The sequence below is a fragment of the Mustelus asterias genome, chromosome 12, assembly GCF_964213995.1.
Source record: "Mustelus asterias chromosome 12, sMusAst1.hap1.1, whole genome shotgun sequence".
Taxonomy (NCBI): domain Eukaryota; kingdom Metazoa; phylum Chordata; class Chondrichthyes; order Carcharhiniformes; family Triakidae; genus Mustelus; species Mustelus asterias.
In genome coordinates this window covers 100,079,037-100,095,361 of record NC_135812.1, presented here as the reverse complement: position 1 = coordinate 100,095,361, position 16,325 = coordinate 100,079,037, and the positions used below count along the sequence as shown (strand labels likewise).

At 42.5% G+C, this 16,325-nt stretch overlaps 1 protein-coding gene across 3 annotated transcripts in view; it reads right to left on the bottom strand.

The window, feature by feature from the left end:
- The window catches only part of rptor (regulatory associated protein of MTOR, complex 1), a 440,065-nt gene that overhangs the window by 10,725 nt on the left and 413,015 nt on the right, over positions 1–16,325 (bottom strand). For all 3 annotated transcript variants that reach the window (XR_013499184.1, XM_078225712.1, XM_078225713.1), the window contains exons 29-30: positions 9,190–9,296; positions 3,582–3,709 (exon numbers count right to left, since the gene is read on the bottom strand). Coding sequence is in view for 2 of the 3 variants with exons in the window: in XM_078225712.1 (XP_078081838.1) it covers positions 3,582–3,709; positions 9,190–9,296 (235 nt within the window). In the remaining variant the exon portion in view is untranslated. The remainder of the gene's footprint in view (positions 1–3,581; positions 3,710–9,189; positions 9,297–16,325) is intronic.

Sequence of the window (16,325 nt, the reverse complement as noted above, 5' to 3'; positions counted from 1 at the left end):
AACTCATTCCTAGTTTTGAATGGGCAATAGAAAATATATTTCAAATGACAATGAATCTAAAACACAATAAAGGCTTTCCTATCAAAGAAATTCTCCCACAGCAATCTTCTTTCCCTAGAGCGTGGCCAAACGCTAATAAAATTGATTCAATTTATCAAATAGAACTTGATCATTTTCAGATCAAATCAGCAACAGAATCAATCGATGTTCTTTAAAGTATCAAAATGTTTAAGCAAACAAGAAAACAATATCAGTTTCTGAAATCATGAGGTAAAATTTCAGAGAGATAAAGCTATGTTTCTATTGCAATATAAATTTCTAAAATTTCTCAGTGCCAGCCAGGTTATATGTGGGGAGGAGGTTTCAACTACATGGAAAATTATGAAAAAAAGTTAAAAGGAAGAATAATTCAGGAGATGTTGTTAGTGGAAGTGTTAGGATTCAAGAAGAATATAGAAAAACGAGCATAAAGGCACTTTACCTAAATGCTCGTAGCATTTGAAACAAGGTAGATGAGTTGACGGCACAAATCATTGCGAATGAGTATGATTTAGTGGCCATTACAGAGACAATGGTTGCAGGGTGGTTACGACTGGAAGTGAAATATCTAAGGGCATCAGGCTATTTGGAAGGGCAGACAGGAAGGTAAGGGAGGTGGTGTTGCTCTGATATTTAAGGATGACATGAGGGTGGTAGTGAGAGATGATATAGGTTCTATGGAGAAAAAGGTTGAACCCATTTGGGTGGAAATTAGAAATAGTAAGGAGATAAAGTCACTGATAGGCATAGTCTATAGGCCACCAAATAATATCACGGTGGGCAAGCAATAAACAAAGAAATAACTGATGCATGTAAAAATGACACGGCAATTATCATGGGGGATTTTAATCTACATGCCGATTGGTCAAACCAAGTCGGTCAAGGCAGCCTGGAGGAGGAGTTCATAGAATGAATCTGTGATACCTTCCTTGAACAGTATGTAATGGAACCTGTAAGGGAGCAAGCTATCCTAGATCTGGTCCTGTGTAATAAGACAGGAATAATTAATAATCTCACAGTTTGGGATTCTCTCGGAAGGAGCGATCACAGTGTGGCTGAATTGTGCTTAAACAAAGGAGACTACAATGGGATGAGGGAGGAATTGGCTAAGGTAGATTGGGAGCAAAAACTTTATGGTGGGACAATTGAGGAACAGTGGAGGACTTTCAATGTGATTTTTCACAGTACTCAGCAAAAGTATATACCAGTGATAAGGAAGGACTTTAGAAAAAGGGATAATCAGCCATGGATATCTAAGGAAATAAAGGAGAGTATCAAATTGAAAGAAAATGCGTACAAGAGGATTGGGAAATCTTTAAAAGTCAACAGAAAGCCACGAAAAAAGCTATAAAGAAAAAGATTCTGAGAGTAAACTGGCTCAGAATATAAAAACAGATAGCAAAAGTTTCTATAAATATATAAAATGAAAAAGAATGGCTAAATTAAACATTGGTCCTTTAGAGGACGAGATGGGGGATTTAATAACAGGAAATGAGGAAATGGCTGAGGCATTGAACAGGTTCTTCTTATTGATGACAAGGCGGCTATGGCAGGTGAGGACCTAGAAACTATTATCACTAAAGAGGTAGTGTTGGGCAAACTAATGGGGCTAAAGGTAGACAAGTCTCCTGACCCTGATGGAATGCATCCCAGGGTACTAAAAGAGATGGTGGGGGAAATAGCAAATGCACTCATGGTAATTTACCAAAATTTGCTGGACTCTGGGGCGGTTCCAGCAGATTGGAAAACAGCAAATGTGATGCCACTGTTTAAAAAAGGAAGTAGACAAAAGGCGGGCAATTATAGGCCGGTTAGCTTAACTTCTGTAGAGGGGAAAATGCTTGAATCTATCATCAAAGAAAAAATAGTGAGACATCTGGATAGAAATTGTCCCATTGGGAAAATGCAGCATGAGTTCATGAAAGGCAAGTTATGTTTAACTATTTACTGGAATTGTTTGAGGACATAATGAGCATCGGGGAACCAGTGGATGTGGTGTATTTGGATTTCCAGAAGGCACTCAACAAGCTGCCGCACAAAAAGCTACTGCATAAGATAAAGATGTACCACGTTACAAATAATGTATTAACATGGATAAAGGATTGGTTAACAGAAAGCAAAGAGTGGGGGTAAATGGGTGTTTTTCTGGTTGGCGATCAGTGACTAGTGGTGTGCCTCAGGGATTAGTGTTGGTACCGCAATTGTTTACAATTTACATAGATGATTTGGAGTTGGGGACCAAGTGTAGTTCGTCAAAGTTCGCAGATGACACCAAGATGAGTTGCAGAGCAAAGTTTGCAGAGGACACAAAGTTTGCAAAGGGATATAGATAGTCTAAGTGAGTGGGCAAGGGTCTGGCAGATGGAGTACAATGTTGGTAAATGTGAGGTCATCCATTTTGGTAGGAACAACAGCAAAATGGACTATTATTTAAATGGTAAAAAATTGCAGCATGCTGCTGTGCAGAGGGACCTGGGTGGCCTTGTGCATGAATCACAAAAAGTTGGTTTGCAGGTGCAGCAGGTAATTAAGAAGGCAAATGGAATTTTGTCCTTCATTGTTAGAGGGATGGAGTTCAAAAACAGGGCGGTTATGTTGCAGCTGTATAAGGTGCTGGTGAGGCCACACCTCGAGTACTGTGTGCAGTTTTGGTCTCCTTACTTGAGAAAGGATATACTGGCACTGGAGGGGGTGCAGAGGAGATTCACTAGGTTGATTCTGAAGGTGAGAGGGTTGACTTATGAGGAGAGACTGAGGAGACTGGGACTGTACTCATTGGAATTCAGAAGAATGAGGGGAGATCTTATAGAAACATATAAAATTATGAAGGGAATAGATAAGAAAGAAGCAAGGAGGTTGTTTCCACTGGTAGTGAAACCAGAATTATGGGGCATAGCCTCAAAATAAGGGGGAGCAGATTTAGGACTGAGTTTAGGAGGAATTTCTTCACTCAAATGGTTGTGAATCTGTGGAATTCCCTGCCCAGTGAAGGAGTTGAGGCCACCTCATTGAATGTATTTAAGGCAAGGATAGATAGATTTTTGAACAGTAAAGGAATCAAGGGTTATGGTGAGCGGGTGGGTAAGTGGAGCTGAGTCCACGAAAAGATCAGCCATGATCTTATTGAATGGCGGAGCAGGCTCGAGGGGCCAGATGGCCTAATCCTGCTCCTAGTTCTTATTTTCTTACGTGAAACAAGACAAATAACGTGGAGTGAATGAGTCCCTCAGCATCGAGGCAACGTACAAAGAAAGAGTTGGAGAGAGACACATGCATTCACTTTAAAGGATGTATATATTCAGCACTGCACGTTCTCCACTGGTCTATATGGGCCACCCGTGGTGCTCAGATCACTAATGGCTAGAAAACAAGGCTTGTTTAATTTCCTTTGCAATGCTGTGTAATGATCAAAAGCAGTACTGCCTCCAGGAACAATGGCTGCATTGGCATATCAGTGGCAACGCTGCAAGTCAAGTTCCAAACGCTCAGCTTTGCTGCACAATGTGGCTGGATGATTTACAAAAAAAGGAATTGAAACCTACCATTCGTTTGGAGCCATTCGCCTATCGTAGATACGAACTGACCCATCACCAAGGCCACCCACAATTAGGGAACGATTTGAATCACAGGAAAGGCATGTCACACAACTGTCTGCCCCGGTTGGAATATCCTGCAAGACAAATTTTAAAAATGTTGACATAAAGAAACGTGCAATGCTGACAGGAGACAGAAAAAACCCTCTATTTATAAACAGACTTTCAGATTCTCAGGAAATGCCGCAGGCAACGAAGAACTTTGAAATGCTGCCACGGTTATTCTAGAATTAGAAGTGGATGACACTTTGAGCACAGCCAAGTTCCACCAATAATGAATGGGATAAATGACCAGTCATTCTTAACACATGGGCGACATGGTGGCACAGTGGTCAGCACTGCTGCCTCACAGCGCTGGGGACCCGCGTTCGATTCCGGCCTCTGATGACAGTGTAGAGTTTGCACATTCTCCCCGTGTCTGCGTGAGTTTCCTCCGGGTGCTCCATTTTCCTCCCACACTCCAAAGATGTGCGGGTTAGGTTGATTGGCTATGCTAAATTATCCCTTAGTGTCAGGGGGATTAGCAGGGTAAATGCATGGGGTTATGGGGATAGGGTCCGTCAGGCGGTGGCTCGATGGGCCAGATGACCTCCTTCTGCATTGTAGGGATTCTATGATTCGGCAGTGCTGGTTGAGGGAGGAATGTTGATAAGGACACTGGAGATAATCTTGAGTTTAAGACTATTCCTTTGTTTTTGTAAACCCCTTTTGTTGAAGGAAATAATGATAATGGACTTGTGTGGAATCGTTGTCCCATAATACAGATGCTATGTGGTTAACATGTGGTTGGAGGGTTTGTTATGACCAGTCACTTAATGAAGGGATAAGAACAAAGTGCAAATCCTTAATTGCAGAGAGGAGCTCCCACCCCCAGACCTGATGGTACTCAACTCATTCAAGGAGCGTGGCCAGAATGTTCAACAAGGAAGGTTCAGACATTGGCAGCTGCTAACCACTAATTAACACTGTACACTAGGACACTGCACTTCAAAAGTACCTCACTGGCAGGGAAACCCTTTAGAATGTTCTCAGGCAATATATAAATTCAAGAACTTACTTCCTTTTGTTATAGAGAAGGTTTGAACACCATGCCCAGAAGATACAACTGTTTCAATCTCCAAAAGAAGGCGTAGTGGCACAGTGATTAGCACTGCTGCCTCATAACGCCAAGGACCTGGGTTCAATTCTGGCCTTGGGTTACTGTCTCATGGGTTTCCTCCGGGTGTTCCGGTTTCATCCCACAATCCAAAGATGTGCAGGTTTGGTGGATTGGCCATGCTAAATTGCCCCTTAGTGTCCGAGGCTGTGTAGGTTAGGGGGATTTGTGGGATAAATACGTAGGGTTACAAGGATAGGGCATGGGGTGGGCCTGGGTGAGATGGTGAGTCGGTGCAGACTCAATGGGCTGAATGGCCTCTTGTTGCATTCTCTGGGATTCTATGAATCTACAAAAAGGTTTTCAAAACCTGCTTGAGTAATTATGAAACTTCTGCTGTTTTCAAATTTTCCATACTTCTGAATCCAAGTGAATCTGAAGCCAGATAAGAATATTGATCTGTACTGCATTGTGAAAGAAAGAAATTGATCCTTTCAACAGCTACAATCACCCAAAAGTTTCACTTTCATTTCATATTCTGGATACACGGATAGGACTTCAAGTTCTTGCCTGTACTAGGTCCTGTTGTGCAGACAAGCATAAAACCATTTGCTTAAGTACACAACCCAAGCTTTTACAGACTCACTTTACAGGCAATATTGCAGCAAACATAAAATGCAGTAAGCAGTGACATTGTTGCGGTGCATATAAAAATTTATTTCAGCTGAAATATATCCTAAAGCTTTTTTTCTCCCATCAAATGAGAGCGATGTGAACAAACAGAAGGATTTATCTTTGATACCATCAGGATAAATCAATTGACAGTGAACCTCATTCCCTCTGTTGTAAGATATATAATCTTTGAGCTCCCTATAGACTAAACGTGGGCATACTGGATTGGCCGAGTCTAGCTGTGAAAACAAAAACATCTGATTAAATTATTTCATATGCTACAGGAAGGTGGACCTGCCAAAATCTGACAATTCTGGCCCAACAACGATTGTAATGAACTGACAATTAAATAAGCTGAGACAAACCCATTAACCAAAGGTGTATGGTGTAGCAGTTACCAAGGTGTTGTACACATCGCCAGAAACAGAATACTCAGAGCAGAACAGATGGAAATGGTTGTTGTGTAGTAATCATATCGCCCTCATTAAGTGCATTATCCTGCTTTGGCGTCAGGTAATGCATATTGTAGACATACATAAACCGAGTGATTGGGGATGTTTGATAAAGGAAAATCAACTGGCAAACATTGTCCAACTAAAATTTAGGATTGTGTTGCTTACATCTCTAACCTACTTAGGTACAGTAAGAAGTCTCACAACACCAGGTTAAAGTCCAACTGGTTTATTTGGAATCACGAGATTTCTGAACACTGCTCCTTCATCACCTGATGAAGGAGCAGCATTCCGAAAGCTCGTGATTCCAAGTAAACCTGTTGGATTTTAACCTGGTGTTGTGAGACTTCTTACAGTGCCCATCCAGTCCAATGCCGGCATCTCCACATCATGGCTACTTAGCCATAGCTCCTAATACGGAGGAAACCCAATTGATAACATAACACTGCATCAGCTATGAGAGCAGTTTCACCTTGGTGGAATTATAGAATGGCTACAGCACAGAAGGTCCATTGAGTCTGTGCTGTCTCTCTGCAAGAACTTGGCCAGTCCCACTCCCCTGCCTCTCTCCTGTTGTCCTGAAATGTTTCCTTCTTGGCAGGTGCCTATTCAATTCAATGAAAGTCTTGATTGGCACTGCCTCCACCAGAATGTCAGGCACCAGAACCTCAGGGGGAGGCGATGGCCTAGTGGTATTATCACTAGACTATTAATCCAGAAACTCAGCTAATGTTCTGGTGACCCAGGTTCGAATCCCACCACGGCAGATGGTGGAATTCGAATTCAATAAAAAAATCTCTAGAATTAAGAATCTACTGATGACCATGAAACCATTGCCGATTGTCGGAAAAGCCCATCTGGTTCACTAATGTCCTTTAGGGAAGGAAATCTGCCGTCCTTACCCGGTCTGGCCGACATGTGACTTCAGAGCCACAGCAATATGGTTGACTCGCAACTGCCCTCTGAAATGGCTGAACAAGCTCAAGGGCAAGTTCAAGGGCAACTAGGGATGGGGCAATAAATGCTGGCCAGCCAGTGATGCCCATGTCCCATGAATGAATATAAAAAAAGTCATTCCAGATCCCCCCCTAACTACTTGCTGTGTAACACTCTCATGGTATTGCTCTAATCAATCAGCTTAAATCTATGTCCTCTCATTCATGACCCTTTAGCCAATGGGAACAGTTTTTCCCTATCTACACTGTTCAGACCCCTCCTCATTTTCAGTAGCTCCATCAAATCTCCTCACTACCCTCTCTTCTCCAACGGCCGGCATGGTGGCACAGTGGTTAGCACTGCTGCCTCACAGTGCCAGTGACCTGGATTTGATTCCCGGCTTGGGTCACTGCCTGTATGGAATTTGCACATTCTCCCTGTGACTGTGTGGGTTTCCTCTGGGTGCTCTGGTTTCCTCCCACAGTCCAAAGATGTACGGGTTAGGTGCATTTTAAACTCTCCCTCAGTGTACCCGAATAGGCGCCGGAGTGTGGTGACTAGGTGATTTTCACAGTAACTTCATTGCAGTGATAATGTAAGCCTACTTGTGGCTAATAAATAAATAAACTTTAAATAAATAAACAACTCCAATTTCTTAAATCTACCCATGTAACTGAAATCCTTCATCCACAGAACCATTCTTGTAAGTCTTCGCTGCACCATCTTGAAAGCTTTACATTCTTTGTTGAAGTGCGGTGCTCAGAATTGGACGCAATACTTGAGGCCAAGCTGGTGTTTTAAAGGTTATCATAACTGGCAGGTATAGGATAATAGAAAGAGCTGATGATGTCTCCATTAGGCAGGGACTGATAGGGCAGTACAACAAACTGCTCTGCTGCTTTGATTAATTCAACTCCAAACAGGGCACCAATTATAACATTAAATCACATTCCAAACAGGCCAGCAACTGAAAACTATTGTGGTTTTAAATCATTTCCCTCTGCTTGCCAAGGCGCTAGCTGTTAGAATGAGGGACGTGCAGACTGCGGACATGATCTATTGCCAGAGGTTTACGAGTAAAGCCATGCATCAATATACTACTGGACCACAGGATATTTTTCACCAGCTTTAGGGTAAGCAACAGGAACCTGCAACTTTGAAATCAAAAGTGCTCCAAGACCAGAAATGAAACCAACTACTAAGGGGAGTCAAGTTCTGGTGTTAACATTCAATGGGAACACTGCTCGACAGAGAAGAATTACAAAGCTGATAAATCAGAGGAATCTCAAGCAATTATCACCCAGCTTCTACTGTTTAAAAAAAGGGCAGCACAGTGGCAAGCACTGCTGTCTTGCAGCACCAGGGACCTGGGTTCAATTCCGGCCTCGGGTCACTGTCTGTCTGGAGTTTGTACGTTCTCCCCGTGTCTGCATGGGTTTCCTCCAGGTACTCCGGATTCCCCTCACAGTCCAAAGATGTGCAGGTTAGGTGCATTGGCTATGCTAAATTGCTCCTTAGTGTCCTGGGATGCGTAGGTTAGAGGGATTAGCGGGTTAAATATGTGGAGTTATGGGGATAGGGCCTGGGTGGGATTGTTGTCGGTGCAGACTCGATGGGCCGAATGGTCTCCTTCTGTATTGTAGGGATTCTATGATTCAATTTAAATATTTTTAAGACTCTGGAAATCACAGTATAACCCGAGTGTACAAAATTAACCCAGCGTTTTGTTCATAGAAGCACTTTTCCTCATATTATGTACCTAGCATTCCAACATGTTGTAACTCAAGCGTTCTGCAACCTAGTTTTTGCAATTTGAGATGAGACTTGTTTCTGAAAGTTAAAGTTTCAGAAGTTGAGCTTCTGTGTTATCAAACTTCATTGTTCTTCAATCCATTTATCTGAAAATGTATTATTCTATATCCTGTACAGTTTCATGATAAATATATATTTTCTGCTACAGAATTCATACTGAAGGATTTCCCAGATGACTACCCAAGTGGAAGCTGATGCATTCTGTTGATGTGGAGTATGAGATTTTCAGAATCCACTAATTAACTGGTAGAGATGCCTTTGCAGAATATGTATATCTACGTATACCAAACAGCAACAAAGGCGAGCCTAATTGCTCTGTAAATTGATCATCTTAAGCGACATTACAAGTTTCCAATAAAGTGCTTTGTGAAAATCCCTTTGTTGGGCATCTGCTGCATGACTGATTGGGTGGAACATCAATCTCCTGGATTCCTAACGAACAGTGCAGGGACTTCTCAGGAACAGCAGAATCTAATCAAAGCTGTGGTTACACATATACAGCAAATGCAGCACGTGGTTGATACTTCTTCACACAGTACTATCACTCATCTTAAAATTCAAAATCACTAGACCATTCATTGTTTTTTACCTGTACTTTTATCTCTCGGTCTGTGTCCCAGATACGAATAATGCGAACATCTCCCGAAGTCATTAAAAGGCCAGTCTCCTGCTCCCAGTCCACAACCATTCCAGCACCTGGAAAGAAAGCAGGTCCATCACTGCATTAACAGCATATGAAATTCAGACAATACCACAGCATTTTTTTGTTGCAGCCTGCAACTATGAAGCAGAGTCAAGTTCTGGTGTTAACGTTCAGATCACAGAATCCTGACAGTGTAGGAGGAGGCCATTTGGCCCATCAAGTCTGCACCAACCACAATCCCATCCAGACCCTATCCCCATAACCCAATGCATTTACCCTAGCTAGCCCCCCTGACACTAAGGGGCAAATCAGCATGGCCAATCCACCTAACCTGCACATCTTTGGAGTGTGGGAGGAAACCAAAGCACCCGGAGGAAACCCATGCAGACACGGGGAGAATGTGCAAACTCCACACAGACAGTGACCCAAGCTGGGAATCGAACCTCGGTCCCTGGCACTGTGGGGCAGCAGTGCTAACCACTGTGCCACCCCGATATTTTTCAATATGATGCTCCATAAATGTTGACTGATATCTGAAACTTGGAAGCACTTGATCTTTTAATTAAAAAATGTGACAGCCATTTAATTAAAAGCTTAATTTCTGCTTAAACATTTTTTTAGTACAAATATATACTTTGGAACAAACCCAATTCTACATTTAAAAAAAATATAATTTTCCTGGGCCACCTGTACTGATGTGTTGAACTTTCTGAAATGATCTACTACACAATTGAAATAAAGCTACTGAAAGATGCACTTCATAATTCAAGGCGTTCTTTCATCTACTGGATCCATTGCATTTCCTTGCACTACTTCCCATTTCCTTCATTTAAGAATATGATGGGCACTGCAGAGAGAAATTAATGAAAGGATATTAATTCTGTTAGTTTTTTCACTCAGTTTCAATAGAAAGTCCACAGAATTTCAAATGCTTTGAAAATTACAAGTTATCCATTTTACCAAAGTTCCCTCTGTTCCAGATCAAGAACAAGGTGAACACAATTAACCCCTTGGGACCAATAACAATGAGATTCTAAATCAAAATAAAACACGACGAAATTAGCCGATGTGATATATACATTTTAATCTCTTGCATTTCATTCAATATTTTTGTTGGCTTTCAACAATGCAGACTTTGCGGAGTAAGTTCTTTCCTTCCTCCTCTCCCCGATTTATTTCAAAGCCAGTTTCTCTTGTCTCCTGGGAAGATCCCCCACCTCAACATAATATTCCATCAGCCCCCAAGAGAGAGTAACCATAAAATCTATTCCCAAGCATGCGTGGGCCTTTCCTGAAATGCTTACACGGTTCTCTCAATTTGCCTTCCTGAAGGCGAGGCGTTTAGTTTGAATGAAATCAGGAAGCCATCCTGTGAATAATTGGGCAAGTGTATCCCAGCTGCCCATGTAGTATATAAATACATTCATGTCCTACCTCCTGGGGTAAACTGTCCTTAAAGGAAGTACAAGTTGGAAAAAAACGGCACCAAAGAAATGGACTGTTTAAAATTCCTTAGGGCATCCTACTTGTGATGCAAGCAGAATGTGGGCAGGCAGTGCACTGCAGACGGGGGAATCCCTGTAGTACTCCCGGAGAGGAGTACGAGCTCTGTTGATCTAACTGATTAATTCGTACAGCGCTACCAAACACCCACGCAAAATAAAATATTTTGAATGCCAGAGCACAGCTCCTACACTATTCATGATGCACTGCCTCTGCAGCTTCATCTATCTAGTCAGTGAGCCATTTAACATATTGCCTTTGACTCAGAGTACCAATGTTAAGGCTACATGTAATTAAGTACGCCGATTCAACAAAAAAAGGTAACGTGCTATTTCCAGTTAGTTAATTGAGTTATAGCCAGAGCGTGACACCACAGTGGAGGTGTGAGGATATTAATCAAATTAACTTCAAAATGGTAAATCAAAACTTGAAAAAGGTATTTATTTATCTCCTCTCTCCTGACTTTCAAATCAAACTAGCTTGCTTGGAAATGATGGTATTAAATAAATGTTTCATATCAGCACCAACAGTCAAGATAGTTAGTCTTTTTTTTGACTCCGTACAACTCCACAAACAGAAGTGTTACAGAACAAGATCATCTCAGCTGGTTGCTTCATTGTAGGAACGTGAGCTTTGAAGAAAGCTTATGCTCTCATCTCTGATATGATATCCGATGAACCAATGGCGGTCTCATCTTATTTCCTTTTTGCTTGTATCTGCACGCTTTTGTATTTCAGTTCCGACTCAGAGTCCACACCCAACCCGCTGATCTATCTCTTCAGTAGCGGATGGACCCGCCTGTTTATTCATTGCACTCTTGTTTCTATTCTAATGTCACAACATGTTCTCTTCACAATACTGATTCTTCACTGGAACGGAGTAAATATCTTTCACAATCACAACAGGGTTTCCTAACCTATGTTTGTACTGCACTCATCAACATGATAAATGACTGCCCTGGGGAACGGATCACACCATCCTGCTAAATCTGGGCCAGTTTTGTGCTGTTAAAGAGTGCTCGTGTCCTGTATGTACAATTCACCTCTGCTCTACAGTAACTCTCCAACCAAATAACCATTACATGTAAAATGCAATAAGAAAGGAAAAAGATTGACTTTATTTGCAAAGAGTGCATCCAGGATCATAGAATGCTACAGTGCGGAAGGAGGCCATTCGGCCCATTGAGTCTGCACCCACCACAATCCCACCCAGGCCCTATCCCCATAACCCCATGTATTTACCCTAACTATTCCCCTGACACGAAGGGGCAATTTAGCATGGCCAATCCACCTAACCCGCACATCTTTGCACTGTGGGAGGAAACCGGAACACCCGGAGGAAACCCACTCAGACACAGGGAGAATATGCAAACTTCACACAGATAGTGACCCAAGCCGGGAATCGAACCCGGGTCCCTGGCGCTGCGAGGCAGCAGTGCTAACCACTGTGCTACCGTGCTGCTCCTCAGCATCTTCACGATCCTTAAAACCAGTTTGAGTAAAAAGAGATCACTAACTGTATACTGTTCTATATTTAAATTTTTTTAACATGCTTCATTTTCCATAAGTTTAGGCGGTAGTCTGTTCTTTCTGGATGGCATGAATAACCACAATGCTTCAATGGTTATTCCCATTCTTTGTTGATTTAGTGATCAGAAACAGCTGGATCACAAAAAGAAATACATTTGGCTGGTTTCAAGATATGATGTTCTATCAAAACAGCAGGATATGTCAAAGATATTTCCGTCAGAGAGTAGGCAACAACAGTGGCATTCACTGGAGGCTCCTGCTTTTATGGTTGGTAAAAGGCTGCTGAAGTGTAAAAAGTGTAAACAGTTCTGGTCACCCTATTATAGAAAGGATATTATTAAACTAGAAAGAGTGCAGAAAAGATTCCCCAGGATGCGATCGGGACTTGATGGTTTGAGTTATAAGGAGAGGCAGGATAGACTGAGACTTTTTTTACGCTGCAGCATAGGATGCTTAGGGGTGATCTTATGGAGGTCTATAAAATAATGAGGGGCATTGATCAGCTAGATAATCAACATCTTTTCCCAAAGATAGGGGAGTCTAAAATTAGAGGGCATAGGTTTAAGGTGAGAGGGGAGAGATGAAACAGTGTCCAGAGGGGTAATTTTTTTCACTCAGAGGGTGGTGAGTGTCTGGGATGAGCTGCCAGAGGCAGTAGTAGAGGCGGGTACAATATAGAAATAGATAATTTGGACCACAGAAACAAATCACTTGGCTCCAATGGTCAATGTAGATGCTTAAACTCCACATGAGCCTAGTTCCCAGGCTGGATCTTATTTTTATGTTTTGTTTAAGGACTTTTAAGAAATTAAAAAAAACATTTAGACAGTTACATGGGTAAGATTGGTATAGAGGGATATGGGCCAAATGCAGTCAACTGGGACTAGCTTAGTGGTTAAAAACTGGGGACATGGACAAGTTGGGCCGAAGGGCCTGTTTCCATGTTGTAAAACCTCTTTGGCTCTAATAGCCAGTTCTAGTTGGACAAGCCTGTTCCTGGGATTCCTTTAAAGTCAGGGAATAGACAAAGATTTTCCTCAACTTTGTAACTTTTCCTCTAGACTGCTGGAAATAAGACTGCCCTCGAATACTTTGGCTATTTATCCTGCTACGTGCGGCTCACAGCAGAGAGTCATCCTCTGTCAGATAAGTCACAATGATGCATTTTCTAGAAAAGTCTAAAGATTGGCAGCACGGATTCCAGCTGTTCCTTCATTTCCATGCGCCCAGAGATTGGGACAAGTTGTAATGTGCTAAATATTGCCGTGTTTGAGTTCCGCTCGATTAAGTTTGACAAAGAACTGAATAGAACAAACAAAGAACAGTACAGCACAGGAAACAGGCCCTTCGGCCCTCCAAGCCTGTGCCGCTCATTGGTCCAACTAGACCAATCGTTTGTATCCCTCCATTCCCAGTCTGCTCATGTGACTATCTAGGTAAGTCTTAAACGATGTCAGCGTGCCTGCCTCCACCACCCTACTTGGCAGCGCATTCCAGGCCCCCACCACCCTCTGTGTAAAAAAACATCCCTCTGATATCTGAGTTATACTTCGCCCCTCTCACCTTGAGCCCGTGACCCCTCGTGATCGTCACCTCCGACCTGGGAAAAAGCTTCCCACTGTTCACCCTATCTATACCCTTCATAATCTTGTACACCTCTATTAGATCTCCCCTCATTCTCCGTCTTTCCAGAGAGAACAACCCCAGTTTACCCAATCTCTCCTCATAGCCAAGACCCTCCATACCAGGCAACATCCTGGTAAACCTTCTCTGCACTCTCTCCAATGCCTCCACGTCCTTCTGGTAGTGCGGCGACCAGAACTGGACGCAGTACTCCAAATGTGGCCTAACCAGCGTTCTACACAGCTGCATCATCAGACTCCAGCTTTTATACTCTATACCCTGTCCTATAAAGGCAAGCATACCATATGTCTTCTTCACCACCTTCTCCACCTGTGTTGCCACCTTCAAGGATTTGTGGACTTGCACACCTAGGTCCCTCTGTGTTTCTATACTCCTGATGACTCTGCCATTTATTGTACAACTCCTCCCTACATTATTTCTTCCAAAATGCATCACTTCGCATTTATCCGGATTAAACTCCATCTGCCACCTCTCCGCCCAATTTTCCAGCCTATCTATATCCTGCTGTATTGCCCGACAATGCTCTTCGCTATCCGCAAGCCTATTGGGATGTGAGCCTCAACCACAATGTTACTGAGCCAATCAAGGGAGCTTGAGCTATAGCATGTTCATGTTGATAACTAGACTTCTAAACTGGAAAATGATCAGATAGTTACAACAGCCTGCATTTCTATAGCACCTCTAACACAGCAAAACATGCCAAGATCCTCCACATTGGTTTAAAGAACGAAAATTCGGCACTGAGCAACCTAGGTGATATTCGGAAAGGTGACCAATCGCTTAGTCAAAGAGGGAGGTGTTGAGGAATGACTTAAAAGGAAGAGTGGTGGAGTGGGGGGGAGAGAGAGGGAGGGAGGGGAGGGGGGGGAGGGAGGGGAGGGGGGGAGGGAGGGGAGGGGGGGAGGGGAGGAGGAGGGAGGGAGAGGAAGGGTGGGTGGTGGTTTAGGAATGGGATTCCAGAGGTGGGGGTCTTAGGGAGGTGAAAGCATGATTATCAATGGTGGAATGACATCAGGAACATGCAAGAGACCAAAATTAGAGAAGTGCAAAGACCTCGGAGTGCAGTCGGGCTGGAGGAGGTTATATATGTGAACGTCACCAGTTCTAGTTGGACAAGCCTATTCCTGGGACTCGTATAAAACTGGGAATAGACAAAGATTTCAACATTGTAATTTTTTCTCTAGACTGCTGCAAATAAGACTCACACCAACTGCCCTTGTGTACTTTGCCCATGTGGTTACCCTTCACATGCCGTGTCAGCTATTTATCCTGCTACATGGGGTTCAGAGCAGAGAGTTCAATACTGTTCATTTCCAGCATAGAAGTCTGGTTAGCAACATGAACAAGATATTGCTACAAGCTGTCCTGGTTTGCTCAGTAACATTGTGTTGAGGTTCACATCCCAGGATGGTCTCATATTCAGTCCTTGGCCAATCTCAAGTGAGCTGAACTCAAACACAGCAACATTTAACACGCTACGACTTGTCCCAATCTCTGGAAGGAAGGAAGGATTTGAAAATAAGGATGAGAATGAACCCAATATAAACCCTCATCTATCGTCACAACAGCTTTTGTCTTTTATTAAACTGTCAAATTCCTCAAAGCAGAATTTGTTGACAAAACAAAACTTGCCCAATGCCATGAGTACAGCATCTGGCAAAATATGAAAAGCAAAACAGAAACCCAAGTCTATTAGAAGGTCTTTGTCGAAGCCATAAATGTATATTTTCTTTTTAAAATCACAGGCCTGCAAGAAGGTCTTCCTTCAGATCTACAATAAACACAAACTGGAAAGGATGCTGGTTTCCAATCCTAAAACAAAATGCCACTCAGTGACAGACCTGTTGCAAACTTCAAATGAGTATTTCTCATCTCGCTGTCAGACCCAACACAGCAGAACTCCAGCAGGGCACTGCAGAGTGAAGAAAATTAGCAATTTCTTCTCACCAGCAGGAGAGCTTTTTTAATTAACTGTGCTTTCGAGGATGGCATTTTACATTGAAAGTCTCCTCCAAAGCAATGTTCCCCTTTAATTCTATATGTGCACAAAGGCTTTAAATCTTTTAGATGACAGTACAATCTTAACAATACCATTATGCACCTTTTTGAGTCTGAAAATGCTTTAATATTTAACATTTGAATGCACACAGAAGGATGTTGAGCTGTTTCTCTTCACTGCTGGTTGGAAAGAATGACCAACTACAACAGAGAAATATTGACTTAATTTTTACCCAAGGACTGCATTTAAAAAATCTGGTTAAAACTAAATTATTTTAAAAAAACTTTTTAAAATGTATTTTATTAAAGCACCATGAGCCATCAGATGACAGATTTATTTTGAACAACACTTATTTAAGACAGCAGCTCTAACATCATGAAACATGTCAAGGTCGTGCACGGAGCATC